This window comes from Vipera berus, assembly GCF_964194415.1.
Source record: "Vipera berus genome assembly, chromosome: 1".
Taxonomy (NCBI): domain Eukaryota; kingdom Metazoa; phylum Chordata; class Lepidosauria; order Squamata; family Viperidae; genus Vipera; species Vipera berus.
Genome location: NC_138202.1, coordinates 167,967,621 through 167,995,148, shown reverse-complemented (window position 1 = coordinate 167,995,148; position 27,528 = coordinate 167,967,621). Strand labels below are relative to the sequence as shown.

At 39.9% G+C, this 27,528-nt stretch overlaps 1 protein-coding gene across 7 annotated transcripts in view; it reads left to right on the top strand.

The window, feature by feature from the left end:
• TFPI (tissue factor pathway inhibitor) overlaps positions 1 to 27,105 on the top strand; it is a 42,088-nt gene extending 14,983 nt beyond the window's left edge. For 4 of the 7 annotated variants that reach the window (XM_081324609.1, XM_081324610.1, XM_081324611.1 and 1 more), the window contains 6 exons: positions 8,340 to 8,540; positions 13,392 to 13,430; positions 15,874 to 16,050; positions 16,620 to 16,706; positions 22,849 to 23,031; positions 25,754 to 27,105. In XM_081324609.1, coding sequence (XP_081180735.1) covers positions 8,340 to 8,540; positions 13,392 to 13,430; positions 15,874 to 16,050; positions 16,620 to 16,706; positions 22,849 to 23,031; positions 25,754 to 25,860 — 794 coding nt within the window. In that variant the 3' untranslated portion in view covers positions 25,861 to 27,105. Of the gene's footprint in view, positions 1 to 4,682; positions 4,697 to 4,727; positions 4,956 to 8,339; positions 8,541 to 13,391; positions 13,431 to 15,873; positions 16,051 to 16,619; positions 16,707 to 17,868; positions 18,238 to 22,848; positions 23,032 to 25,753 lie in introns of those variants that run through there. The other 3 variants (XM_081324614.1, XM_081324613.1, XM_081324615.1) reach the window with 3 other exon arrangements.
• The last annotated feature ends 423 nt before the right edge of the window (positions 27,106 to 27,528 follow it).

The following is a 27,528-nucleotide window of genomic DNA, read 5'->3' as shown; positions in this document are numbered from 1 at the left end:
CATATTCTATTTAACTTTCTTTAAATATTTCTGTATATTTAAAAAAAACTCAGCCCAGTGCAAAAATGGGATAAGCACAAGATGGAAAAAATGAGGAGCAAAAATTGAGTGATTTAGCCCTCAATTGAATAGAATTTTCTGGGATAAATATCCCAATATTTAGGTTAAGTTAGGTTAGGTTTTGTTGTGCTATGCTATGCTATGCTATGCTATGCTATGCTATGCTATGCTATGCTATGCTATGCTATGCTATGCTATGCTATGCTATACACTGGTATCTGTATTGCTCTTTTGCAATAAACTTAACTTGGCTTAGCCTAAGTTTTACCAGAACTTTATCTAGCTTCAATGGACAATTAGTAAAATGATCCAAATTACTTTTCTCGTTGAATTACACATCTCTTGGAAAAGGTTAAGAACACAGGAGTATTAAAAAAATAAACAAACTTTAAATATAATACACTTTACATTTAGTGTAAATTAAATCACATTTAATATTTTGCCTTGCTAGTTCTCAGTTCTTTGTTCTTGTCATACCTATATATCGGTGTCTGATCCTTGCCATGCCACTTAAAACCAAGGCACAAGTTCAGTCTTATAGAAACAAATGAAATCTGGTTTTATGCATTGGGGGGGGGACTGGAACCAAAACATTTTTCAGTTCTTCAGAAAATATTGTATGAAATTTTTATTCCCCACTTTTCCCAGAATTGTGGGAAATGATAAGAGGAGTTTATTCCATTATATCCAGTTTATGGCTGTTATTCTAGTTTCTACTGAAATCAGAGGACAAGTTGGGCATTCATTTCAACAGCAGGAACATTCAACAAGCATAGGCTGTATTCTGGATTTCTTAGAAAGTGTATCATTCTGAGTGTGGCTTCCACAATTGCTCCTCCATTAGAATTCTTGGTGTGCCCCTATTCCATTCTGGAAAATCATTCTGGAAGAATGGGAACAAGAGAAGAGACACATGTGTAAAAAAAGATCTCATCTCCCTTTCACAAATTGAATCCTTTCTTGGATTTCCACCTAATCATGAATAACAGGGACCTTTCTCTTAATGGCCACAGGTTAATTTCCAAGGCACTGGAGGCATTAACAAACCCACATAAATATAAAAATATGATTTTTATGCTATCAGTAACTTCCTTATTTTTGCTTTTTGTGTTTACTTTTTGTTTATTTTTGCAACCCTTTTCCTATTAGCCATAGGTCCGCTGTAAGAGAAAAGCAAATAGGAATTGAAACAAGCTAGTGTAACATGTAACCACGGGTTTACTTTAAACTCCTACTGAAGAGCAAGACGTGAATGCCATTTGTACTTGGCTGAAAGTACCATCTATCTTGGCAACTCCATCTTTCAAGATTGGGGTTTTTAAAAGAAATTTGCAGGCAATGAAGAGGCTGACCTACCAATTTTAACTCTAGTTAGCCAGAGGTTTTTGTGGATAGTCTGTTCCCAGGCTGCTGTTTCTTTCAATTGTCTGCTTTTGTCCATCTCCCCCACATTTTTGTCTCTGCCTTACTTTCTTCTTGCCATATTCACTGCAAACATTTTGTATTGCAATCCTGTGGTTGCTGATGAGGCATCCCAAGCAGCGCAGGATATGTTGTGTGTTCCTCTCCAAGGACCACAAGGGCAGTCTGACTTTATTACTACCTCCCAGCTGCTGTGGAAATCTCCTTAGGAGAAGGGTGTGTGTGCATATTGTCCTCTTGTTGAAACTAATGTAGTTGAGCTCATGATGGGGAAGTGTCACGTATAGAGGAAAAAGTTCAAATATACACCCTCACTTCTATCCTGTTTGAATGAGCCCAGCAAAGTATGAGATGCAGTGGTGTGTTTCCTGTGGAATTTCTGCAACTCAACAAATATCTTTACTAGAGAGAAGAAGTCCAATCTCGGTATATTTTTATTACCAAGGAAATACTGACCTCTTGAATCTCCCATGTCTTTAGAAGTCTTTGATTCCAAAAAGGAAATCTTTAATGTTTGAAATAGAAACAAAGACAGCTGCACTTCACACAGTATATAAATAATGACCAACACAATGGGAAAACTAGGATGTTGGGTTTTTGGTGTGTTTTTTTTGTTGTTGTTTTTTTGTCATTCCCAGAGCTGCTAAGATAAGATCTATTCTTTATGCCTTAGGGTGCCAACAAACTAGTCTAAATATAGTTTTGGATGAAAGATTGGGACAGCTTCTATCAAAATGGTAAAATTAAACTCCAGTGTTTTGACATATTTGTTCCATTATATTACCACAGAGTTACGCTTCTGAATTCTTTGAGAAAAAATACAACACCGGGAAATTAAAAGAAAAAGTCTAATTTGTACGCACAGTTTTTACTATCTGAAGATACCTTAGTGAGGCAGAGGGAAGCTGCTTTTTCCATTTTTTTTCTTTCCCTGAACATAAAGCAGAAGGAAAATAAGATGCCAAGATATGCCAAGAATCAAACAAAAGAACAAATTCTCAGATGAAAAGAACGGTTAATTCTCTTCCTTCTGTGTAAACTATTATGCTCGTAAAAGTGAATGGAAGCTTCCGAATGTGTTAACTATTGAAAACACCAAATGTCGTAGGAAATGCAATATATTTCTAAGAGGCCACAAAAGCTCTTGAGAATAAAATAACTTGTTTTTGATTTGAGTTCATTCGGCTCAGGTTGGGCTGTCTGCTAAACTACAAATAGCCTTTTGATGTATAGAAAACAAATTTTCCACTAGAGAACAGTATCGTTGGATTCCACTCTGAGAGTTATAAAAATGCGGCATGTTTTGCAGTAGTAATGATGTAAAATCAATGACTTTGCCAGACTGATAGGGCAGGTTCCCACGACTTAAGACATACGGGAACCCATCCAATGTGTCTTGCCCATTGCCATGTCATTAAAATAATAAGTGTCATAAGGGACAAACCCAAGCTAACTGGGGTAAGCCACAAAAAGTTGATTCAACAATCCTACTCAATATGCAAAACAGATGCAACATCCACTCACCCCATATGCACACACAGGCATTTTCACAGGAATATAGTGAATCCAGATTTAATTGTGCTTTCGGGTTTTTAATGTCATTGCTGAGATTTTTTTAAAGAATAAGACACTCCTTTTTCCCAATTATACATGATAGATATCGCTAAGCTCCCATTGTTCTTGACTTCCTTCTCCCTGCCCTTCTTCTCTTTGGGGCACTGAAATGCATCCCATTCTTTCTACTAAACAATTGATACTCTTTTTCTCCTGATCAGAGAAGAGGGAGGCATTGCAGCCACAGACGAAGCACCAGCTTTAGGCCTTCCCGATCTGGCCTGGCCCTTTTTTATGTATATTCTTTTATTTTCTGGTTCTATCCTCATGGCCAGACAGGAATGATCTAAATTGATGGCAACTGTGCAAGGAAGAAAATAATTAGAATGAACTGCTGGGGACCGTCCTAGGATGGGATCGGGGGGGGGGGAATAATTTAAGAGGAACTTGTTTGGCAAAAGCAACAATATTTGGTTTGCATCCAAGATCAGATTAGTCTTGCCCTGAAATATGCAGAGCCCTGATTAAGGCTCCTATCTTATTGGGAGGGTGTGCAGTCTGAATTCAGCATTGTCCAGGCATAATAATGCAAGTAATTCAAAGGACTTTGCTATAAAAAAAGAGCAACAGCCATAAGACTTAGATTGTATACCCTCCATAGTGCTTTACAGTGGTTTACATTACAGTGTCAGCCTATTGCCCCCAACAATCTGCTCCTCATGTTACCGCCCTCAAAAGGATGGAAGGTTGAGTCAACCTTGAGCCCTGTCAGGATCAAACTCCAGGCTGTGGGCAGAGTTACGGTATTTTTTATTTATTTTATTTTAATTCCATTTATATCCCGCCCTTCTCCGAAGACTCAGGGCGGCTTACAAGCTTAGCAGTAGCCTTCATTCTATGTATATGCCTGCTTATTAGGGCTTTCGCGCCCCCCCAAGCGGCATTATTACAAAGTCAGCTTATTGCCCCCAACAATCTGGATCCTCATTTTACCTACCTCGGAAGGATGGAAGGCTGAGTCAATCTTGAGCCTGGTGGGATGCGAACCTGCACTAATTGCAGGCAGCTGGTGTTACTTAAGGAGGCATTAGCCCACTGCTCCACCAAGGCTCTGTTAGCTTGCAATACTGCATTCCAACCACTGCGCCAATAGGGCTTCTCCTATACGGCAACACCAAATTAAAAACCATTGAGATGCCTCACACAACCATTGAACAGCATGTCTTGTTTCTAAAATCCTGGTCTTATCCCCTGTGGAAAAAGTCAGTTTGAGAGAGTCAGGACCATCTGGATCTCAGATGCCACAACACAGGTTTTCCCGAATTTTACTAAATCACATTGTTTCACAAAGGTGACCCAGAGTATGCCGACACTAATAGGACAGAAAGAAGCGATGGCTTTATGGGTGTTCTTTGGGGATTGGGAAGCCTAGCCGATGAAATTTCAGCTTGGATCCTGCTCGGGGGAAATCCCTGATATCAAAGTTTGGCAGAGTTCCTAGCTTATTCCACTGTCTGATTTCTGGACTTTCCCCCATTTCACCAGCTGGCAAAGGCTACCACACCTCACTGCTCTTTCCCTGGACTCCTCAGCTGCTAGCTGCCAATTTTATCTTTCTCACATGGGCCACATGGAGCTCCTACGCCCACATTCTCCCATGGTGAGTTGATTCATTGACTCCAGGAGAGGGAAAAGAGAAGAAAGACCGTTGCAGGATTTTGAGCACTGGGTGCAAAATGCCACTTGGGAACAGTTAACTTCAAAAAACTGGGGAAGATTTCTTGCTCTTAAACTTCATAGGAAAAGAACCAAAAAACTAAAATATTTCTGTCCACAGATGTGCACACATGAATATCTTTTCCAGATTTTGCATTTGCACTAAAAGGCTGCTAAGCAGTTTGAAGAAAGAAAGAAAAAAGGTGACTTCAATGATATCCTTTAAAAGAATAGGATCTTTAAACACTGATTACATCTTATGTCATCTTAAAAAAAATCTGTATCATACGTATTAAGATGTGGTAATTTATCATTTGTAATCTTCAAAGGAAATGAATAAATGAACAGTGTGTCTCACACTACAGTTTTGCAACTTCCAGGGAATTAATGGCTCTTTGATGTGCAATTTCTAGGCAGATGCTGCCCCCTAGTGATTAATTATGCTTCTTTAAGGCTCAATAATACATACTCAAATAGTTGAATGAAGCTATTTGTCTATATAGGGATGTATAGTTAAAATACTGTATTTTAATGTTAAGAGTTTAATATTGAACTTCATAATTTACTACATTTATTTAATTTCATTGTGAGTTACAGAGTGACAGTAAAGATATTCTATTCCATAATAATATAATATGAATTTATATAGATAATGCATGCTATATGTAATATAAGTATAAGGTCTTTTTTCATGCTAACTTGCAAGTGAAAAATTATTGTACCAATGAACCTACTTTTCAGCAGTTTGTTCGTGGTCAGTGATATTTTTGTTTCTTTTTATAATTACTGTACATCCTACGGTAATAAGCATAGTAATTATACTTTCAGCAGAGAGGAAAATAAGTATTTTTTTTTTAAAATAAACAAGGTTGAAAGGAGTACATGTTCCTTGAATTGACAAAAGAAAAAGCTTATAGTGCACACAATAGTTATATAAAGAAACCATAGTAAGAAGAATTGCCTTGGTGGAGCAGTGGGCTAATGCCTCCTTAAGTAACACCAGCTGCCTGCAATTAGTGCAGGTTCGAGTCTCACCAGGCTCAAGGTTGACTCAGCCTTCCATCCTTCCGAGGTAGGTAAAATGAGGACCCAGATTGTTGGGGGCAATTAAGCTGACTTTGTAATAATGCCGCTTGGGGGGGGGGGAAAGCCCTAATAAGCAGGCATATACATAGAATGAAGGCTATTGCTAAGCTCATTGTGCTTTAGATTGTAAGCCACCCTGAGTCTTAGGAGAAGGGCGGGATATAAATGGGATTTAAAAAAAATAGACCTGCCATCCAGGCAAAGAGGCTTTAGGCTCAAAAAGCTTACATCTCTCCCAGTGTATGGCCAGCAGTTTTAAGCAAATAAAGATAAGGTATCTTTATTTTTCCAGTGTTCTTGAAAAACTATATTGGAACTAGCAACTAATATATGTATTTATGGGATAGGCCAGGGGTCGGCAACCTAAAAAAGAAAAAGAGCCACTGGGAACCGGTTCCATCACAAATTAAAAAAAGAGGGAGCCGCGTGCGTGTGTCCATGCACGCGCATGCGCAAAAAGGTTTTTTGCGCATGCGCGGACGCACGCGGCTGCCATTTTTTTAAAAATGAGATGGAACCGGTTCCCGGTTGCCCGATGGCGACGGCCCGTCTGCAAAGCGGCAGCTTTCTGAAAGAGCTTCCTGAAAGAGCGGCACCGCTGCCCGTTCGCGCGGAGGTACGCGCGCACCTCCCCAAAGGTTTGGGGAGGTGCGCGCGCACCTCCGGTCGTTCAGAGAGGTGCGCGCGCACCTCTCGGAATGGGCAGGGGCGCCGCTCTTTGCGGAAGCTGCCGCGGCCCGTCTGCTAAGCTGCCGCTTTCGGCAGCTTCACAGACGGGCCGCGGCGGGCTTCCTGAAAGAGCGGCACCGCTGCCCATTCGCGCGGAGGTGCGCGTGCACCTCCGGTCGTTCAGAGAGGTGCGCGCGCACCTCTCGGAATGGGCAGGGGCGCCGCTCTTTGCGGAAGCTGCCGCGGCCCGTCTGCTAAGCTGCCGCTTTCGGCAGCTTCACAGACGGGCCGCGGCGGGCTTCCTGAAAGAGCGGCACCGCTGCCCATTCGCGCGGAGGTACGCGCGCACCTCCGGTCGTTCGGAGAGGTGCGCGCGCACCTCTCGGAATGGGCAGGGGCGCCGCTCTTTGCGGAAGCTGCCGCGGTCCGTCTGCTAAGCTGCCGCTTTCGGCAGCTTCACAGACGGGCCGCGGCGGGCTTCCTGAAAGAGCGGCACCGCTGCCCATTCGCGCGGAGGTACGCGCGCACCTCTCCAAAGGTTTGGGGAGGTGCGCGCGCACCTCCGCCCATTCGGGGAGGTGCGCGTGCACCTCTCCAAACGGGCGGTGCCACTCTCCATTTGGAGAGGTGCGCGCGCACCACTGCCCGTTGGAAGAGGTGCGCGCGCACCGGGCGGCTGGGAGCCGCAAGAGACGGCTCAAAGAGCCGCATGCGGCTCCGGAGCCGCAGGTTGCCGACCTGTGGGATAGGCATAGTGAAGGACTTTGCAAACTCTAGCATATGCAGCCTCCCTCAACAGCTAATATAAGTGCTGTTACAAATTGGGGTGAGGAGGGCTTCTACATGCAAGACTGACTGGCTGATAGTACTGTTCTCTACTTTATCCTGCAAGTAAGCTGGCAACTGGCTGGTCCAGGCAAAGCCCAGAGTGAATTTTTACTCGGTTCTTACTTTAGATGGGTAATCTTGTGGCATTTTTTTTAAAAAAGCTGGAGTATTATCAGAATGGGTTTCTAGTTTGTCTGGACAAAGGGGCAGAAGGTCAGGATTTTCATCTGCTTCTATCAAGAGCAAATTCTGTTCTAAAGTAAATGTGGAGGAAGGAATAAATAAAATTCAGATTGCAGACAAAATGCCAGACTAAGCAAGTGCTTTCTTTCCACTAAATAAACTTAAATCTAGATTTTAGAAAATTCAAGAGTTTATACATCCAGTGGAAAAGTTTTACTTTATGAAGCCTCAAGTTTCTATATGAAGTACAGTTATAAGTTAATTATTTATGGTTGTTTTATTCCCAGGGTGATCACTAATTTGATTTTAGGGCATAATGGTACTCCATACATAAAGAATGAAAACCAGTTTGATGCAGTGGTTAGGGTACCAAGTTATAAACTAGGAGGCATCCAATCCTACCGTAGAAATGAAACCAAATGGGTCACTTTGGGTCAATCACTCTCTTTTAGATCCAAGAAGGAGGCAAGGATAAATAAAATTTTACTAAACAAAAATAGAAAGAGGAAGGAGTACTGTGTTGTTCAGGTATTATTTATCAAAATAATAAATGGATTTTTAAAAAATCTACAGTGTCTAGTCCAGGCAGTCATCAGAAGTCAACACTGACTTGAAGATGCACACACACAAACACAAACTGAAATGTAGTGTTGGACCAAGCAGGAATATTTTACAGATATTTTCATTCTACCTCTTGGAAACAGAACTGAATATATATGATACATAATGTTTAGATTCCTTCAAATACCTTTGCCTGTTACATTGTTCAATTTATATCAGGGTACACAGTATGCGAACTACTGTTATCTGCCTTCTTTCAGGTCTCAATTCATCCCCACTCATACTAGGCATGTCGATCTGTGCCTTGAAAGCTGATTCTGGTCCCTGCAAAGCCCTGCACACCCGCTATCATTTCAACATTCTTACCCGCCACTGTGAAAGTTTTAACTTTGGTGGATGTCAAGGCAATGAAAACAACTTTCTAACCTTAGAAGAATGTCAAGAAGCATGTGTCATAAAAGGTCAGTATATACCTTGCTACAATTCTTTGTTGTCTTTTTTTTCAAAAGAAACACTTCTTTTTAAGACTCACACAAAAGCCAGTTCTTTGGATAACTTATCAGATTGTTATCCTGTGTACTACCTGCAGAGTATACAAATATATACAGTACATGATCGGGAGGGAAGTATTTATGACCTAGTGTAGAATTTTAACAAAGTGAGAAAGGTTTTACTTGTGTGTGTGTGTTGATTATACAGTCCCAGTCACAATCATTACTTTTTGACTGTCCCCTCTTCCTTATACGGACCTCTGGGTGCAGAAGAATAAGTCATATAATATATATATAATAATAATATATAATTATCTGTCCGTCTTTCTATCTAGAATAGAATAGAAACTTTATTGTCACTTTGCATGTACACTAATTGGTATACATTAAAATGAAATTTCATTGCATTCAATTCTCAAAGGGTAACCACCTCCGTTACACACTACATAAATATGACAAAAATAAATAAATAAATACAGAATTATGCCTATACCCCCATATATTATATGACACAGAGAAACAACACAATCTAGTTCGGGTTATGTATACATGTGCATGGTGAGAAAAACGAATCTTGCGAGTTTACCAGACGGATGGCATAGGGAACAAAGCTGTTACAGAATTAATTGGGTAGTCCTGCTAGAAATACTTCGAAACCTCCTCCCAGAAGGCAGCAACAGAAACAGGGTGTGTGGGGTCTCTAACAATGCTTTGAGCTCTAAGCACATAGTGCTTATAAGCAGCATCCTGACTACCAGGGAGCGAGCTTCCTATGATCTTCTTGGCTGTCCTTACCAATCTCTGTATGGACTTTCTAGCTGAGACTCTGCTGCCACCAAACCTGACAGTGATGCAGTTTGTTAAAATGCTCTCAATTGTGCCTCTGTAAAAAGTGGCCAGGGTAGTAGGAGAGAGATGTGCTCTCCTCATCCCACGCAGGAAATGCACACACTGGTTTGCGCTCTTCACTAAGGATGAGGTGTGGAGAGACCAATTCAGATTGTTAGTTATCTGCACCCCCAGGTACTTAATACTGTGGACCACCTCGACAGCTGCGTCCTTGATACTGAGTGGAGTATGACTATCCCAGCTCTTTCTAAAATCTACAATGATCTCCATTGTTTTATCAACATTTAGAACCAGGTTACTTTTATTGCACCAGTCCACCAGAGCATTCACCTCTTCCCTATAAGCATCTTCACTGTCATCCCGGATTCTTTCTTTCTTTCTTTCTTTCTTTCTTTCTTTCTTTCTTTCTTTCTTTCTTTCTTTCTTTCTTTCTTTCTTTCTTTCTTTCTTTCTTTCTTTCTTTCTTTCTTTCTTTCTTTCTTTCTTTCTTTTTATTCTTCAACATCCAGAGGTCTGTATAAGGCAGAGGGGGCATGAAAAAAGTAATGATTGTGACTGGGACCTTATAGTCAACACCTTGCCACATTTTTACATGCATTGTACGATCACAGAAGCCAGATTGACTTTTTTGACCCCAGAAAACATGTTCATGATATCCCCAAGGAAACATAAAACATTGACTGCACATTGGAATAAAAATTATTTCAGACATTTCCAAAAGGTGAAAAATGAAGGAAATTCAAGTGTTTAGGTGTTATCGTGGAAAAAAAGTATTTCCCTCTAACAGTAGATTCAAGAATAGTTACCGCTATATTATTGTCAGATTGTATTTTTGAAATTAAGTTTTAAAAAAAAACAGAACTACAAAGCAGGCAAGGATAGTGTCATTTTAAAAAAAACTTGTTATGATTTAGGGTAGATATATTTCATCCTGTTCTGTATATGCAGCAGTAGGGGCAGGGAATCTTGCAATGAGGAGCTGGATATTGCTTATTGCTTGTATTGGGGGCTGTATATCTGTTCTAGGGTAGTCTTAGGAAACATAAGACTCTAGGAAACAGCCTTGCACCAAATTAGATCAATGATCCAACTTGCCCTATTCTTGTAGTTTCCCAAAGTATCAGTGATTACAGCCGTCCCTGGAGACATCACAAATTAAATTTGGTGCCATGTGCATGTGAAACACCCTTGTACACCTGAACTCTGGTACCTCTTGGAATTAAAAATAGATCAAAGATAAACATAAAACTTTGAAAAAGTATTTTGAATAGTAAGCTCCATATCTCATTTTCACAGGCAAAATCAACATTAACTCCTATGTATCCATCACCCTACCCCACATTACCACAGATATACATTTGGTGCTGTAGACCAGGCATGTCACACTCGCAACGTCACGTGACATATCACGACTTTTTCCCCATTGCCAACAATGGGGTGGGCACGGTTTCGGTGTGACATATCCGGCCTGCAGGCCGGCAGTTTGACATGCCTGCTGGTAGGCAATTTCCATGTTTTAAATTTCAGTCAGTACTAACACTACACACATAAAGCAGATGTTATCCAAGTTTAGTAATACAAGCCTTCCTCAGATATATTGTAGGTTTGGTTCCATAATGAAGCAAATATTGCAATAAAGCAAATCACAAATGTTTTGGTTTCTCAGTGTATATAAATGTGATGTTTACATTGTACTATGGTCTATTAAGTGTGCAAAAGAAAGCCAATATACATAGTTTAATTAAAAAATACTTCATTGCTAAAAAATGCTAATCATCTGAGCCTTCAGCAAGTCGCAATCTTTTTGCTGGTGAAGGGTCTTGTAAAAAAAAAAGTGCACTAACTGTGTAATAAAGTTATGCCCGTATATACTAAAAGTCCAAGTGGGAAATATACCTTATAACCAAGAAGTTAATTCAGCGCGGGGGTTTAGTTATTCCACAGTTTCCAGCAGAGAAAAGTCCTATCAAATAGCTGGCTGATTCAGAGAATCCCAAGGAGCAACTTTTAATAAATTTTTCTGCCAGAAAAAACAAATCTTACTTATTCAGTCAAGGCAAGTGAAAGCACAGCAGTGGGCAAGTATAATAAACATCCTGAATTTATATGCTGATCTAGAGAAGCTAAACCAGTCAGGGCCCCAGGTGCATGTTTAAGGGTGCGTAGTAGATGCAGCATAAGGTGAAGTGTTTAATTCAAACATAACAAAAGCCAGATGAAGAAATAAGATCCCGGTCTCCAAGGGAGAAAGGATTGCCCCTTAACCTTAATCTCCAAGAAAATTCAAAGTCCTCTTAACATGAGAAGGAAGGTTACATCATGCAAACGAGGAAGTTATGTTACAGAACCTTTCATTTAAAGAATTTTGACTGGTGGGGTCCAGAAAAAGGGCCTTCTCTTTCATTGTCCCCATATTCTGGAATATTCTCCCTTTAGAAGTGAGGTGGGCCGTCAGTCTCCTGGCATTTTGAAGGAGTTTGAAGACCTGGCTCGGCCAACTCGAATGCGGCTCACTGACAGCAAGCAATCCTGGGGATGATTGGCACCTTGACATCTCCGCCCCCCCCCCACACACACACCTTTTAACGTCTAACTCAGGGGTCCCCAACCTTGGCGACTTTAAGACTTGTGGACTTCAATTCCCAGAATTCCTCAGCCAGCAAATCCACAAGTCTTAAAATTGCCAAGGTTAGGGACCCCTGGTCTAACTTATTTTATTCTTTTTTTTTTAATTTGGCTCTTCTTATTGATGCACTGTATTTTTATGCGGCTTTTATGCTTTTAACTATATACCGCCCAGAGTCACCCTGTAAGATGGGCAGTACCTAAACTTGACAGATAATAAATAAAAATACCCATGGAAAACAAAACTGCATGGAGCCCCTCTGAATTTGGAACTGAAAAAGGATGCCATAGTAACATTTTCTGATGCATCTGTAAAATGAATAATTGTACACTTATAAGGTTTGAAAAAGAATCATGATTATAAGGTGTTCTGCAACATGTACAATTTGTAATCTCTTTCGAGTTTGTTTGGTTACTAGAACCCAGGGTATTGCCTCTTGCTTGTCTAGTTGCTGAAATTAGTTTAGATGCTTTGTGTACATTTCTTATATCAGGCTTCATCATTTTCAGCCAAGTTTGTTGCTACTATCTTTCAATCATCTCAGCCTGCCCAACCAGATTGAACTGAGTTGACATGTTACAAGTGTCATCTATTAAAGAGTTTTATTTTATAGAACCCAGGAACTCCGTGGCTGTGGCTGTCCTGTTGAACAGCATTTCCTCCCAATCGCTGAGATTCAGATGGCTCTGATCCTCCTGGCCTTTAGACCTAGTTCTTCCTCCTGGTACTGAGCTAGGATGTTGCACAGGCCATTGATATGTGATTTGTGAATTATTGTCCCCAGCACTATACATGTGTCTTTCTTTCTTGATTTTTATTCTGATTTTTTAAAAAAATCGTAATAATAATAATAATAATAATAATAACAACAACAACAAGAGAATTGGAAGGGACCTTGGAGGTCATCTAGTCCAACCCCCTGCTCAGGCAGGAAACCCTATACCATTTCAGACAAATGGTTGTCCAGTCTCTTCTTAAAAACTTCCAGTGTTGGAGCTCTCACCGCTTCTGGAGCCAAGTTGTTAAACTATGTTAAAGTATATTAACTGCTCAGTGGTCAGCTCGCACTGCGAGATGAGTAGCATATATATTTGATAAATTACATAAAATTAATGTATTCAGAAGAACACATGCATAGTCTAACAATGACACTAATGCTTTAGCATTTTCACTTTTTATATTTCTGAAAGAATGGGGTTCTACATAAATGCAGCAGTGACAAAAGTATACATTTTTAAGTAACTGTGATGTGCAGTTATATAAAGGAGAGAAAGAGAAAGACTATACCCATGTGAGGATTTTTACCCATTTCTAGATCCAGTTTAAAATTACTTTTTCAATTACAGATGTGCGAGAGAAGACAAAGAAAACAAGACTTAAGAATGGTAACTTACTGTTTTATTGTGTTTTGTCATCTCTCAGTATTAAGAAATAATTAACCAACAGAAATATGGCTGGGTTAAGTTACTATACAGATTTTATTCAAATGTCTCAAGTTCTTATTAACTTATAAGATCGCTGTACTTATCATAGGAAACAATAATTACGATTTTTTTATATATCTTTCATCTGTAAGAAGTAGAGGGGCTCAAGAATGAGATCACTTTTATTTATGTTGTTTGATTTTGGAGGGCTTCATATTAACAGTACAATGCAATACAATAATTTTAACTTACAATTTACAATGTATAATGTAATATAATTGTATTGCAATTAAGTTTGTATTGTAAAATGAATAATGAATGAGAAATGAAAATTGCCAAGGTAAATTATTAGTGTTCATATCACATCAACTCAATTATCCTTAGTTAATTAGATTTTAAGTGGCTATCTTCTTTGCCTTAAAGATGAATATCTTGATTGTAAAGGTACCATTATCTTGAATCCCATTGAAACCAATCAAAGTACTAGGAAAGCAGTGACATGAGAGTTAGAATCAGTATGTTGCAAGACAGATATTCTTTTTTTAAAAAAATATTATTCAGAAGGATATTTTTACCCATAAGAATCCACAGTTTTGGAAGAATTGCATTAAAGTTGATTTCATTTCAGACCTCAATTTCTGGAACCAAAAACTGACAGAGGACAGTACTATGTATTCTTAGGAGATATAGGGATCAAGCAGAAAGACCTCTGAATACCACTAACAATTAGTTTGGTTCATCCTTAAATAAACTAATTTCTTCCCATATCACCAAAATTTAAGTTTGGCCCCTTAGGTTTAAAGTTTGAGTTTAAAATGAAATGATGGAGAGCATTTCTCTGTAATTAGACTAACATAGATATAGTGTGTAAACTGATACATTAAAAGTGGGATAACCAAGTTCAGATCTACCCCCAGATGTATATTTTGTAACTTTGGACCAATTGTTCCCTCAGCCCAACCTGATTCACAGCACTGTTGTTGGTATAAAAAGTGAGACGAGGGAGTGGTATGTGTATATGCCACCTGGAGCTCCTGAAAGAAAGGCAGGATATACATTTTGTAAATAAATAACAGAATGAGAAGTCTGATACCTAATTGACAAATTTAGCCGAGTTATCTTTATGCTGTCTTTTCGAGCATGTTTTTGAAACTATTGTCCATTTTCCAGCTGTATTAGAAGTTGTATCAGCTGTTCTTACTTTCAGCAGTTTGTGGTGAGATGATTTTTGTAGCCTACCTTTGAAGACTGTGTAAATATAGCTGAGTTTAAGCCTGACAACTGAGTATAAGGAAGAAAGAAAAAAGATACATATCTCATAGTTTTGTGAGAGAGATTTTCTATCGTAGCTCACCTTTTTGAAAAAGTGGGGCCATCTGGACTCTGAAATTAAATATTAAATATTATGGCAGCATCAAAGGTTTACCACTCTCTTGAGGGCTATTGACTAACTGTGGCTCGAAACATACCAGAATAAACCAGGCTTGTGAAACTCATCACGTTCCGTCTCTGTTATGTCTATCCTGGAAACTGAACCAGCCATATTATTTGCAAACCAAAGCAGAGTATATAGCAAGTCCTTAGCCAGCTGCGGTGGATTAATACACCACAATTACATTAGGTGTCACATTCTGAATATGTTAAAATCTTCCACCTATAAAACTAGAGTGCTGAAGGATTTCCTACATCTTCCCTCCTGAAGTCAAAGGGACTGAGATTTTTAAGAGAAAGATAAAGTTTTCTCCGCAATTGTTTTTATTGGGTATTATTGTAGATTGTGATGTTAAAGAAATTAATTTGATGTTGAATATGATAACAGCAGCACGGTTACTGGTGGGACAATATTGGAAGAAGGATAGTTTGCCTACTATAGAAGAATGGGTGTTTAAAGTTTCGAATATTGCAGAGATGTCTAAGATTTCTGCTTATTTGAAAGATCATTCGCAGGAAAGATATATTTCAGTTTGGAGGAGATGGATAGATTATATTCAGAACAAATATGGGACTAAAAAGTTCCATTTAGCTTACGAGTAGATTTTAGTGGGATATTGTTATTGGTACTTTGATTGTAGTTATGTTAAAGGGGAGTTAAAGCACATTATGAATTTGGTTAATTGTATATTTGCATAATTTTTATTTAGAATATGATTATTATAACTATAATCCTGTATTTAGCTCTGGGAAGTGGGGGGGGAAGTGGGCGGGTTTGGGGTGGGGGGGGATTTGGGGATATATTGTAAAACTTTGTTTTTGTAAAACTTTTTAATTAAAAAAAAAGGGACTGAGCAGCATTTAACTTTAGTTAGAACCGAATGATTTGGTCATGAAATTAAGAGGGTTCAGTAGCAATAACAGTGGAAAAGAATGACATGATTTTCTTCTCTGAAACAATCCTAATTCACAGAAAAGCCTGCCTTCTGCCTTTTGGAGAATGACCCTGGTGTCTGCCGAGGATTAATTACCAGGTATTTCTACAACAAAGAGTCACAGCAATGTGAAAAATTCCAATATGGTGGTTGCCTGGGAAACCAAAACAACTTTAAATCTTTGCAAGAATGCCAAAATACCTGCCATGACAGGGGTAAGTAGAGCTGCTTCATGGGTTCTTAACCGCATCTTTCAGTGCCTGTTAGTGTAATGTAAGAATGGAGAGGCTCTGACCTTCCAGATCTTTTTATAAAGCAACTATCACCAGCTTTTATTGGCTGAACTACCAATAGCTGATGGGTCTTGGAATTTATAGAATTCGAAGCGTGTGGGAAGAGGCGTGTGTGTGCTAAGCTACAATAGAAATTCATTCCCATGCTCAGTTTGAAGGTTGCTTCTATGGGTGGTTGCTATCATGTGCCTTTATAATTGGGGACAAAAAGCAAAGACAGTAAGGAATCAGAAAAGTCTCCAGTGAAAGAACTGCCTAAATTATGCATTAGCAAGCTAGTATGGTGCAGAACAGAAGGTCGGAATAAACTCCTGCTTCAGTTTTACGTAAACAAATGTAAAAGAAGTGAAAATTGCTTCTTACCTTTAAGTAAGTTCAAATGAAAAGAGGATTTCAGGAAGCTACAACCTTTGGGTATTAAATAAATGTTAATCACCATTTTCTCTGTCCCGATATACCATTTTGATCAGACTTTTTTTTTTAAATTTCAGTCCCCTCAGCCAATTCGCTACAAATAGATGATGGCCACATGGTTTTTAGTACCATTAGTAATAATAGTGCTCCACTTATTAAACAAGGTATGTATTAATAATTTATTCCTGAGTAAGAATTAGGCTCGCTCTACATTTCTAATCTGAATTTTCCCCGGTCGTGTTTCTACTTTGCCTCTAGTGATTCTGAAGGGCATTCAGTTTATTTAACTAAGGGGGGGGGGGTTGTGCAAAGCTTGGTGACTGATTACTCCATTTTTTTAAAATTTCCTCTGTATTCCATCATCTGTATACTTGCTTTTTAAAAGTCAGGTGTTTGTGCCTGCCCTCCATGGAAAAGCTGCTTCTCGGTGCATTCTCCTAAAAGATAGTAAAGTTCCTTTTTATCACTCTCATATATAAGGCCTAAATAATAATAATAATAATAATAATAATAATAATAATAATAATAATAATAATAATAATAATAATAATAATTTTATTTATATTATTTATATAGAAAGGAACATATGAAGTTTCCTTAACCAGGATCACATGGTGCATATTATATTATTTATTCTGACTGGTAACAACCAAAAACACGCTCAGCCCTGCTAACTAGTACTGGGAGAAAGTTCTGGGAATTTCTGTTTTGACTGTGCCACTGCAAAACTATAGTTTACAGAGGAGATCTCAAATTTCTAACATGCCATTGCAACATGGGAATAGTCACACAATGCATTGTAGCACCTAGCATGTTATCTGACAGATTATTCCTTCTGAATGTGCTGGATTTATATTTTACTGCTTTCTGCCTGAAGGAGTCAGTGCCACTACTGTGTTCACATCAGGAATATGCACTTGGTCTTTAGACTAATGACTCTCCCTCCAAATATCACTGAGGAAAAATAGATGAGTCCAGGGAAGCCAAAACAAAAAAATAGACTATAAAATCCTCATTAATAAATGAAATCAGAGTTTCATTCATTTCATTTCATTTTTAATTTTTACCTAACTGTCCTGCATATCTCCTAGAGTCTTGAGACTTGGGATATATAAATATAGGGAAAGAAATAATAAATACTAACATTTCTGAGGTAATTGTTAGTGGCAAAAATAAATCCCTTTTGTTGTTTTTGCTCTTCTTTTATTTTTATTGCTCCTGATTTTTTTTTATCTGAGAACTCTCTTTGAAAGGTTTATTGCCATTGTTTTTCCACGAGAGTACGCCATATTGGAGAGTGAGACTTCTCATTTTTATGATCCACAGTTATACGTCAGGGAGAAAGGAACAGCTGGAAAAAGACTGATCACGGTTGCTATATTTTTCTGCTGGCCATCTGCACTTGCATTCGGATGTGGGAACTGGCTGGTAGTTTGTGGATTATGCATGCTGGCTAGAAAACTGGAGTGCCTGTAAGAGAAGTCCAGGGAGATCTTCTTAATGAACTTTGGGACTGCCTATGATGGGAAAGTGCTGTGTGGTTTTTCTATATCTTGGCTTCATTCGTGACAGAACATAGAACTTTGCTTGGGCTATAATCACCTAATCCAGCAATGGGATGGAGGAAAGGCTCTCTTGTGTCACCCAAAATCCAATCAAGATGAAGGATGGCACAGAAATGTTCTGAGTAGATAAATAAAGAAAGCGTTAAAACTGTTTCAAGAGTAACTAACAGTACTTTTTTGGTGCTTGCCTTGATTGAGCAGCTAAACACATCTCATGTTTTTATGCCTTTCGGTTGATTCTTCTTCCTTGCGTAGGCAAGGACCTGCTGTTGAATTTGGACAATCCACTCAAAACGTAAACCTATGCAGTCAGGGGTACATATCATTGGGAAAGCATGGTAGCTTAGAAGTTCTCAGTTCTAATTCTGAGAATTTAGGAGTGCTATCTTCTAAGAATACCTTGGCACTCCTATAGAGCCACAGTGAGGAACAGTCTGACAGAATTACAAAATCCTGATGAGATCACATTACAGGTAGTCCTCTACTCATGACTGTAATGGAACTTGTCCATTACAGTCAGACATCATGATGGTCATTAAGTGAAGTACCCATGTGATCATCCCTGCTCTTCCCAATGAGGTTGTTTAATGAACATACAGATCATTAAGGAAAGCATGGGGTGGCTTGGGCTCTGGAGGAGACCCTGGCCACGGCCTGCCAAAGCCTTCCCCACCTTTAAGGCATCCCATGGTCCACTTCCTGCTCCTCAGGAGGCCCACAGGCCTTGGGCCTGCTTTCCATCCCACTGGGCCCAATACCCTGTGTTTTCTAAATCCAAACTCCAGAATTCTTCGAAAGGCAAGTGTGCAGTGGGTGATGGGAAAGGAAGAGAGAGTGGGGCCTGATGGGGAAAATGGGGGGAGGGTGAGATAGGCTGGGGGGGATGTGCTGTAGCATCCCTGTGATTGGTCATAAGGGCAAACAACTATGGGGTATTTTTTGCTGGGGGGGGGAGTGTCTGTTGTAACTTCAAACATTTGCTAAATGACCAGCCAAGAAATACTTCTATATTACTCAGATACACACAAATAAACACACATTCATGCACACGCACCAATGTATCTTCCTCTAAATGCCTAACAAGATATAAAGCCAACTTGCAGGGCTTAATGGAAACAATTTAATTTGCCCTTTTTGCTTGCGCACCAATCTTCTTGGTAAGTGGCAAAAGTAATCAGACAATCATATAGAAAAGAACTAGATAAAATTTCACTCTAATGAAAGAGATTTGAAGATGCCCTTAATTTATGAACTGTTTTCAAATGGCTTTAGCAAGGCATGAAATGTTGCTATTATCTCTGAGTTTAGATACCGGTCTGCTGAACTATTATTCTTTTTGGGTCAACTGACTCCTATAGTATCATTCCTTGACAAAACAGACAGCTACCAAGTATTCTTTGTGGTAGTTAAATAATATCAGCAATTTATTACTGCTCTGTTGTTAATTGTATATTTTAATGGAAAATAGTATTTCATAATTAGCTATCATAATCCTTACAGCAGGGGTATGAAACACACACACACACACACACACACAAACACACATGCGCACACATACACAAAGAGAAAGACTACAGACACACAGACTTTTGAAATTTGGAAAAAGTGTCTTGGACAGCAGAGAGAGTTTTATGGAGAGGGAATCAATAAAGGCAAGATGGTGGCCACAGCAATATGACTGACGTTCCACCCCTTCTTATATGTGTTGATGTCACGGGCATATGCAAAGAGGCAGGGCTTCAGTCACGTTGCCACAACTGTCATTGTGCTGTTTTTGAATGGTCAAAAGGCAATAGACAATGTTCTAATATTTCTCTTTATAGATATTCATAGATAGGAAAATTTTATGGACAGAATTTCATCCACCTACTTAGCTACTTTCTTCAACTTCATGCTGTTTCTTTTTGTGGGTATGTGTGTGAGTCCATTCATATGTCTGCATGTCTCCATTTGGCCATCTTCACAGAAGAGGCAAAAGAATAAATTCAAAATGCGAGATTAAGGGGATTAAGAAACACCTCACGATGTTCTAGGAAATGGCTCTGCTAACATAATATAGAACATAGAATAACAGTTGGAAGGGACCTTGGAGGTCTTCTAGCTCAACCCTCTTTTCGAGCAGGAGACTCTTATAACATTCCAGACAAGTGGCGGTCCAGTCTCTTCTTAAAAGCACCCACAACTTCTGGAAGCAAGCCATTCCACTGGTTAATTGTTCTCACTGTTAGGAAATTTCTCCTTAGTTTTAGGTTGCTTCTCTCCTTCTTTAGTTTCCATCCATTGTTTCTTGTCTTCCTAAAGGAAGGGGCTTTGATGTGCAAAGTTGTATCATCTGCCCAGTGTAGAATTAAGCACCTCGTTCACTTTCTCTTGACACCAAAAATGCCTTCAGTCAACCACTGTGATAAACCGAAAGTGAGTTTAAATTAAAAATCCTGCATGTTCTGTGCAAGGAGCACGAAAGACACTGAAGAAAAGCTTGTTCAATAGTTTCATAGAAAAGGACCCCCTCAGAATCACAAGATGAATCTGTTGCTTTCTATTCAATGAAAAGACGTGTTCTCTATGTTTAGTTTGAGTCTAAACTGACTGAGGGAGAGATTTCTTTCCTGGCATTTTATAAGCAAATTGCTATTTCCCCTTTTTCCCCATGGGTTGTTTTTTTTCCTGTAACCTAGCAGCACATACATATAATTTAAGACTTTACTTAGTTTTGTAAAATAATTTAAGCTTCAGCTTTTTAATTGCTTTTTTTATAAGCTATGAACCTGGGCAGGTTTGGATGCCATAATACTATATCATTATTTCTCATCTAGAAAATCAAGGCCCTTAAAGCCTCCAATAACCAGTCCTTGCTTTGCTTAAGTTTCATAAAACCCTCTTGATTTTTCACACAAATCACTGGTATCTTTGCACCAAATAGACTTATTGCTGTTTCTCTTTCGTGGTTGTTTCATAAGACAACATTCTTTACTCCTTAGTCTCACAATGACAGTAACTCTTTTATTGTTGTTTTCTGCTTGTCCATTTGTTTTAATGCTTGAGTACACTTCTGAAGGTATCTAGGATCAAATGCTAGAAAGGACTATGAATCTAGTTGTAAAACACCCCTTAAACTGCATTTTGGTTTCATTTCCAGGCACAAGCGGAGAAGTACAATTATCTTTCAGCAGGAATACTATAGGCTTTGCGTAACATGCTGTGGCCAGTGTCAGACGCCTGAGATTCTTTGGCTGCTCCAGAAACCTGACATTTGTTGGGATTGTTGCTGAATACTGCTAACATAACATATAATTGACACTGTGTGTGTGTGTGTGTGTGTGTGTGTGTGTGTGTGTGTGTGTGTATGTGCGTGTGTTTGATAATACCCTAATATAATATCAGTTTGCAGCAATATAATAAGAAATTAAAATGACTACTAGCTTCACTGGCCAGTGCTGCTTCTAGTTCTTGGTGCTCAGTCCTAGTTCTTGGTGCTTGGTCCTAAGGCTATGGCAAGGGTCTTCAAACTTGGCCCTTTTATGACTTGTGGACTGGCTGAGGAATTCTGGGAGTTGAAGTCCACAAGTCATAAAAGGGTCAAGTTTGAAGACCCCTGGGCTATGGAGTCAGAACTGTAGTCTCTGACTTGGCCAGGGAAGTCCCACTAGCAGAAATCACTTTATCTAGCTCTCCCCAAACTTTCAAGTCAGAGCTGCAGTGTACCTTCTATGAGCTTCTCATACCATCATATCTCTGGGTTATCTCTTTTCTTCTTTGTTTGATTATCTCTCTTAAAAACATGTGCCGTTTTTCAGTCTTCCTTCCTTGTCTTCAAACAGACAGCATTGTTCCAAAGTGGACAAGTCTCAGAAGTGCTGAATGTCATGGTGTCTCGTAGTTTCTTGAAACATCAAGTTTTTAGAGAACAATTTTAGCTGCTAGAATGCGTTTTTCACAAACATGTGAAAGCAGCAGCTTACAAAAGGAGCGACCTTGTAAATAGTGGGATGTGATGCTTAAATACAATTTCACAATGGTTTTAATGAGATAATGATATTGGGGGGAAAACAACCATTCATGTTGAGCTTGGTTAAACCTAGAAACTATGTACCTAATTGGAACAGTGGCTAGAACATTGCACATTTTAAACAAATTCAATCAAGGGTTGATTTATTTATGATTTATGATTTATCTTGGAAGTCACATTTATTAGTGCAGCATGACATTGCCACAAACTGTTAATCTAGGCATGCTCGACTGAGAATTCCCATCATCCACAGCCTTCATGTCCATTGGCCTCATTGGGTGGGAAAGGGGGTGTTGATCCACCACATTTGGAGAGCGTGAGATTGGTATAGTCTGGGATAAAATACCTGTGATTTTATCGTGAAAATTCAGTTCTTTTTCATGATTTATTTTACTGTTCGCTTGTATTCATGCCACTATGGATTTCACTTCTATTTTTATTTATTTTTAAATGGTCTATTTATATTGTATGACAATTATAATATTAAGTGTGTGTATTTCACTGTTTTATGCTTTTATGCATGTACAATCACATTCAATTTTGATACTTTCCTTTGACTTAAAAACCTCCCCAACAATACACATGCGCGCACACATACCACAGAGACACCCATTTTAAATTATGAGAACTTCAGTGCAATACAGGAGAAATAGGTATTTATCATAGAACCAAAAATACAAGAATACAGGATTCTTCTATTTCTCACCATGTTTTCTTACTTATTATGCCTAGACTTATTTCTGCTCCCTTCTCTTTGTGTGATGCCCATGGACAGAGGACTTTGCAAAGCAAATGAGAAACGGTTCTTCTTTAATCAAACTACTGGAAGATGCCGTCCATTCAGCTACACTGGATGTGGTGGGAATGAAAATAATTTTACCTCTAGGAAGGCCTGTGTGCAAATGTGTAAGAAAGGTACAGTCGCAAGCTTGAATTGAAGTATTCTTTGTTAAAGTATTACTTCAAAATCCAATCTGGGTCTGTCACCATGACCAGAGGTTTAAACTCTTCCGAGCTTTTGGACTCATGCTTGAGTTCATGTTCAGGGAACTTCTCTTTATTGGAATACATATTGGAATAGTAGAGAGAGGTTCTCTGAAGATGGGCTCCAGCACAAGTCTGAAGGCTCAGAAGACTAAATCTCTGGTCCTGGTGACTGACCCAGATTGGATTTTGCCACATTATCCTGGGACACGTATATTTGCCTTCATTTGTAAAGTATTACTACTGAGTACACAAGTCAAGACCCTTGCTCCTGGGGAGGAAAGCCATGGCAAATCTAGACAGCACACTAAAAAGCAGAGACATCACCCTGTCAACAAAAGTGCATATAGTCAAGGCTATGGTCTTCCCAGTTGCAATGTATGGCAGTGAAAGCTGGACCATAAGAAAGGCCAAGCGCCAAAGAATCGAGGCCTTTGAGCTATGGTGCTGGAGAAGACTCCTGCAAGTCCATTGGACTGCAAGATGATCAAACCGGTCAGTCCTAGAGGAGATCAACCCTGACTGCTCTTTAGAAGGCCAGATCCTGAAGCTAAAACTCAAATACTTTGGCCACCTAATGAGAAGGAAGGACTCACTGGAGAAGAGCCTAATGCTGGGAAAGATTGAGGGCAAGAGAAGAAGGGGATGACAGAGAGTGAGGTGGCTGGATGGAGTCACTGAAGCAGCAGGCGTGAGCCTAGATCAGACATGTCAAACACAAGGCCCGGGGGCCAGATCCGGCCCGCGAAGTGGTTTCATGTGGCCCACGAAGCCATCCTGGAAACAGTGAGGGAATGGCCCCCACTGCCTTGGCCCTGGCCCAGAGACCCTCCTTCTGCCAGAGACCCTCAGATCTGTCCCACTCCTGCCCAGGCCCCCATAGGCACCCTTGATGCGAACGTTGTAGAGCTGGCCACGCCCACCCAGTAGGCCATACGCACTCTAGCCACGCCCACCCAGTAGGTCACGCCCACCTAGGCCATACCCACCCGGCCCCCTGAGGGAAACCGCAATGCTGATGCGGCCCTCAATGAAATTGAGTTTGACACCCCTGGCCTAGATGGACTCCAAAAGATGGTAGAGGACAGGAAGGCCTGGAGGACTTCGCAGCTAACAACAACACCACAAGTCAAAGAAGTCTGTCCTATTACTCCCCTTTAAGAACCATCTACAGATTGTATCTTCTGGAAGCCCTAAACACAGCCATTAGCACAGCTAAATAGAAAAGATTCAGACTGTCTCCTGTTCGGAGTTTGAGTGCAATACACAAGCTTTTAACGTTTGCGATAGCAACCAATCGGTATGCTTCGCCAATCTAATGGGGCTGGAAACCTCATCAGGGGTTGCTGAATTTTCACCCTCTCTCCCTATGAGTGATGCTGGCTGCAGCTCTTAGGATTGTACTTCAACACACTCACAAGGCCCCCTTCCCTGTTCTGTTTTGAAGCATCTCTTTTGAATGCTGCACTGTGAGGCAGTCGAGAATACTGGAATAAGTACCTAACTAGGACCATAGAAGCCCGATATTCTGTTGATGTCATTAACTGTTACTCCAATAACCTACTTCACACTAACTTGTAGGACTATGGAATATTTGCAAAATGGGGGAGGAGGGGGAACATGTACAATGCACTGATCTCCATACAGAAAGAGTGGAATACACCTGTAACAAATAAAGAGAGCCAGTTTGATGTGATAAAGATGCTAGCCTGGAAACCAGGAGACAGTGAGTTATAGACCCACCTTAGGCATGAAAGCCAGCTGGGTGACTTTGGGCCAATCCCTCGCTCTCTCTCATCCCAACCCCTCACAGGGTTGTTGTAGGGAAAATAGAAGGAGGAAGAGTATTAGGTACAGTACATTCACCACCCTGAGTTATAATAAAGGCAGGATAAAAAAAATAAGAATCATCTGAAGGAATTCCTGGTTAGAAATAGATCTGACTTTTATTTTTTCCGCAGGGCTGGAGATTATTCCAAAGAGAATTGTCTCCTTGCGTTTTTGATACCAGTTTCCATTCATTCGTTCATAGGCTACCCTATTTTTTATTTTTATTTTTTTTTTACAATTCTGGGCAGGTCGCAAAATAAAACAAAAGGTATGAGTGTATGAAACCTTAAGGAGACGAATTTGGAAAAACAACACCAAAACGCCACACAGTTGCTCTACCATCTACTGTAACTCAACACTTGGGGGGGGCAGGTCTTGAGGTCAAGTTAAGGTCGGGATGGCGATCATACAAATCTCAGGGGGAATATTATTCCAGAGGGCAGAAGTCATGACAAAAAAGGGCCACTTCCTGGGTTTCCCCTCCCAGAAGACCACACCTGTGCCTTTCATAAACAAGCTTTTGGTTTGTTAATCTTTTATTTGTCCTAATGAAATAGAAGTGTGTAGGTAAACCCAAAGGTGTCAATATCTCTTATCGTAATGCTTTCAGCTATGGAACAATTGCTGTATATTGTCAGTCCAAAATTGTGACAGCTGTTGGTTTTTTTTAAATGTTCCCACTTTAAGGAGTTTGCAATATATAATTAGACAAAAGGGAAACAACAAAAAGAAGGGCGGGAAATTGAGGTGGAGAAAGAAAGAGAAAAATATGGCATGCTGTTTAGTATATTTTGTCATTTCTTTTTTTTTTTTCCCCACCCAGGTTTCATTTCAAAGAAGGGACAAAAAGGTGTCATGAGAATACGTCGGAAAAGAAAGAAACAAATAGTCAAGCTGGTGGATGGGGCAATTGTTATTGAAAGGATTTGAGCACTGTATGATGTTTCATTTTAAGATCTACTATTCTTATATTACCCACATTATTTAACACTATAGCATACAAGTTATTTATCAAAGTTTTCTATAGCAACCTTTAGGTCTCTCTATTCCCCTGGGGATTTGCCAGTCAGGAGCCAGACTTTTTACTGTAAAATTAATGCTGTGATTTTATCCCCCTATGATTATTACATAGAATTGCAGGAAAAAAAGGCTGTGATCCAGAACTAGCTCACTTTATCTTCTCAATCTGACATTATCCAATCACTCTGACTTGTATACAGAATTTGCTGAATATACAGCATTGTGACTGCAGATCACTTTGTTTTATTCTCATAGGTAATTGACAAGACCGAGTGGCTGTGCGTACCGGCATCTTGGGTTGTCCATTCTATTCCATCTTTATCTATAGGGGGTGGGGTGTTACCCACCGTAGATAGGGCTTGCAACTTGGGTGTCCTCCTTGATTCACAGCTCAATTTTGAAGATCATATAGGAGCTGTGACTAGGGGGGCTTTTGCCCAGGTTTGCCTGTTGCGCCAGTTGCGGCCCTATTTGGACCGGGATGCCCTACGCACAGTCACTCATGCGCTCGTGACCTCTCGGATAGACTACTGCAACGCTCTCTACATGGGGCTGCCCTTGAATACCACTCGGAGGCTCCAGCTGGTGCAGAATGCGGCCGTGCGAGTTGTGATGGGGGTCTCCCGATACTCCCATGTAACACCTCTGCTCCGCGAGCTGCATTGGCTTCCAGTTGTCTTCCGGGTGAGATTCAAGGTGCTGGTGATGACCTATAAAGCCCTAAATGGCATGGGTCTGGGTTATTTATGGGAGCACCTTTTGCCGGCGTTAACTTCCCATCGCCCTGTGCGCTCCCACAGAGAGGGCCTCCTCAGGGTGCCGTCGGTCAGGGAATGTCGACTGGCGGCCCCCAGGGGGAGAGCATTCTCTGTGGGTGCGCCTGCCCTCTGGAATCAGCTTCCGGTTGAGCTCCGGATGGCTCCCGACCTTCGCTCGTTTCGCTGCGACCTGAAGACTTGGCTATTTGAACTTGCCGGCCTGGACTGAGGGACTGGGATTTTAGATCTTAAATTTTAAAAATTTTAAATTTTAGAATGTCTTTTTTTGGGGGCTATTTGATTTAATTACATTTTAATTTTTATACATTATGTGTTGTTTATAGTGTTTTAATTGCCCTGTACACCGCCCCGAGTCCCTTCGGAGAGGGGCGGTATATAAATCCAAATAAATAAATAAATAAATAAATTTGCCTGAAGACTGATTCCTTGCTATATGGATCCTTAGGCAACAGAATATTATTGGACTCCTTTGGATATAATTGTTGAACCTGTATGACAATACACAGTTTAGAATAATTATTTCAATTATTAGATACTCTGGAATCTAGAAATTTAGAAAAAGAAGTTTAATCCTCCACTCTGCAGAGCAATATTATATCAGCTTATTGCAACTGTAATAAACCTTGAAAATAAGGAGGACAATGTTTTGTAACAAAAATGTAGAGGAAGAAATAAATTAGTGCTTTCCATGTCACAAGACTTCAATTTCATTTAAATTTCTATTTTAAAAGCCAAAGGTTTAAATTAATACAAGCTTTAGTACGGCTGTGCAAAAATCTGGATTCAAATCAATCAATGT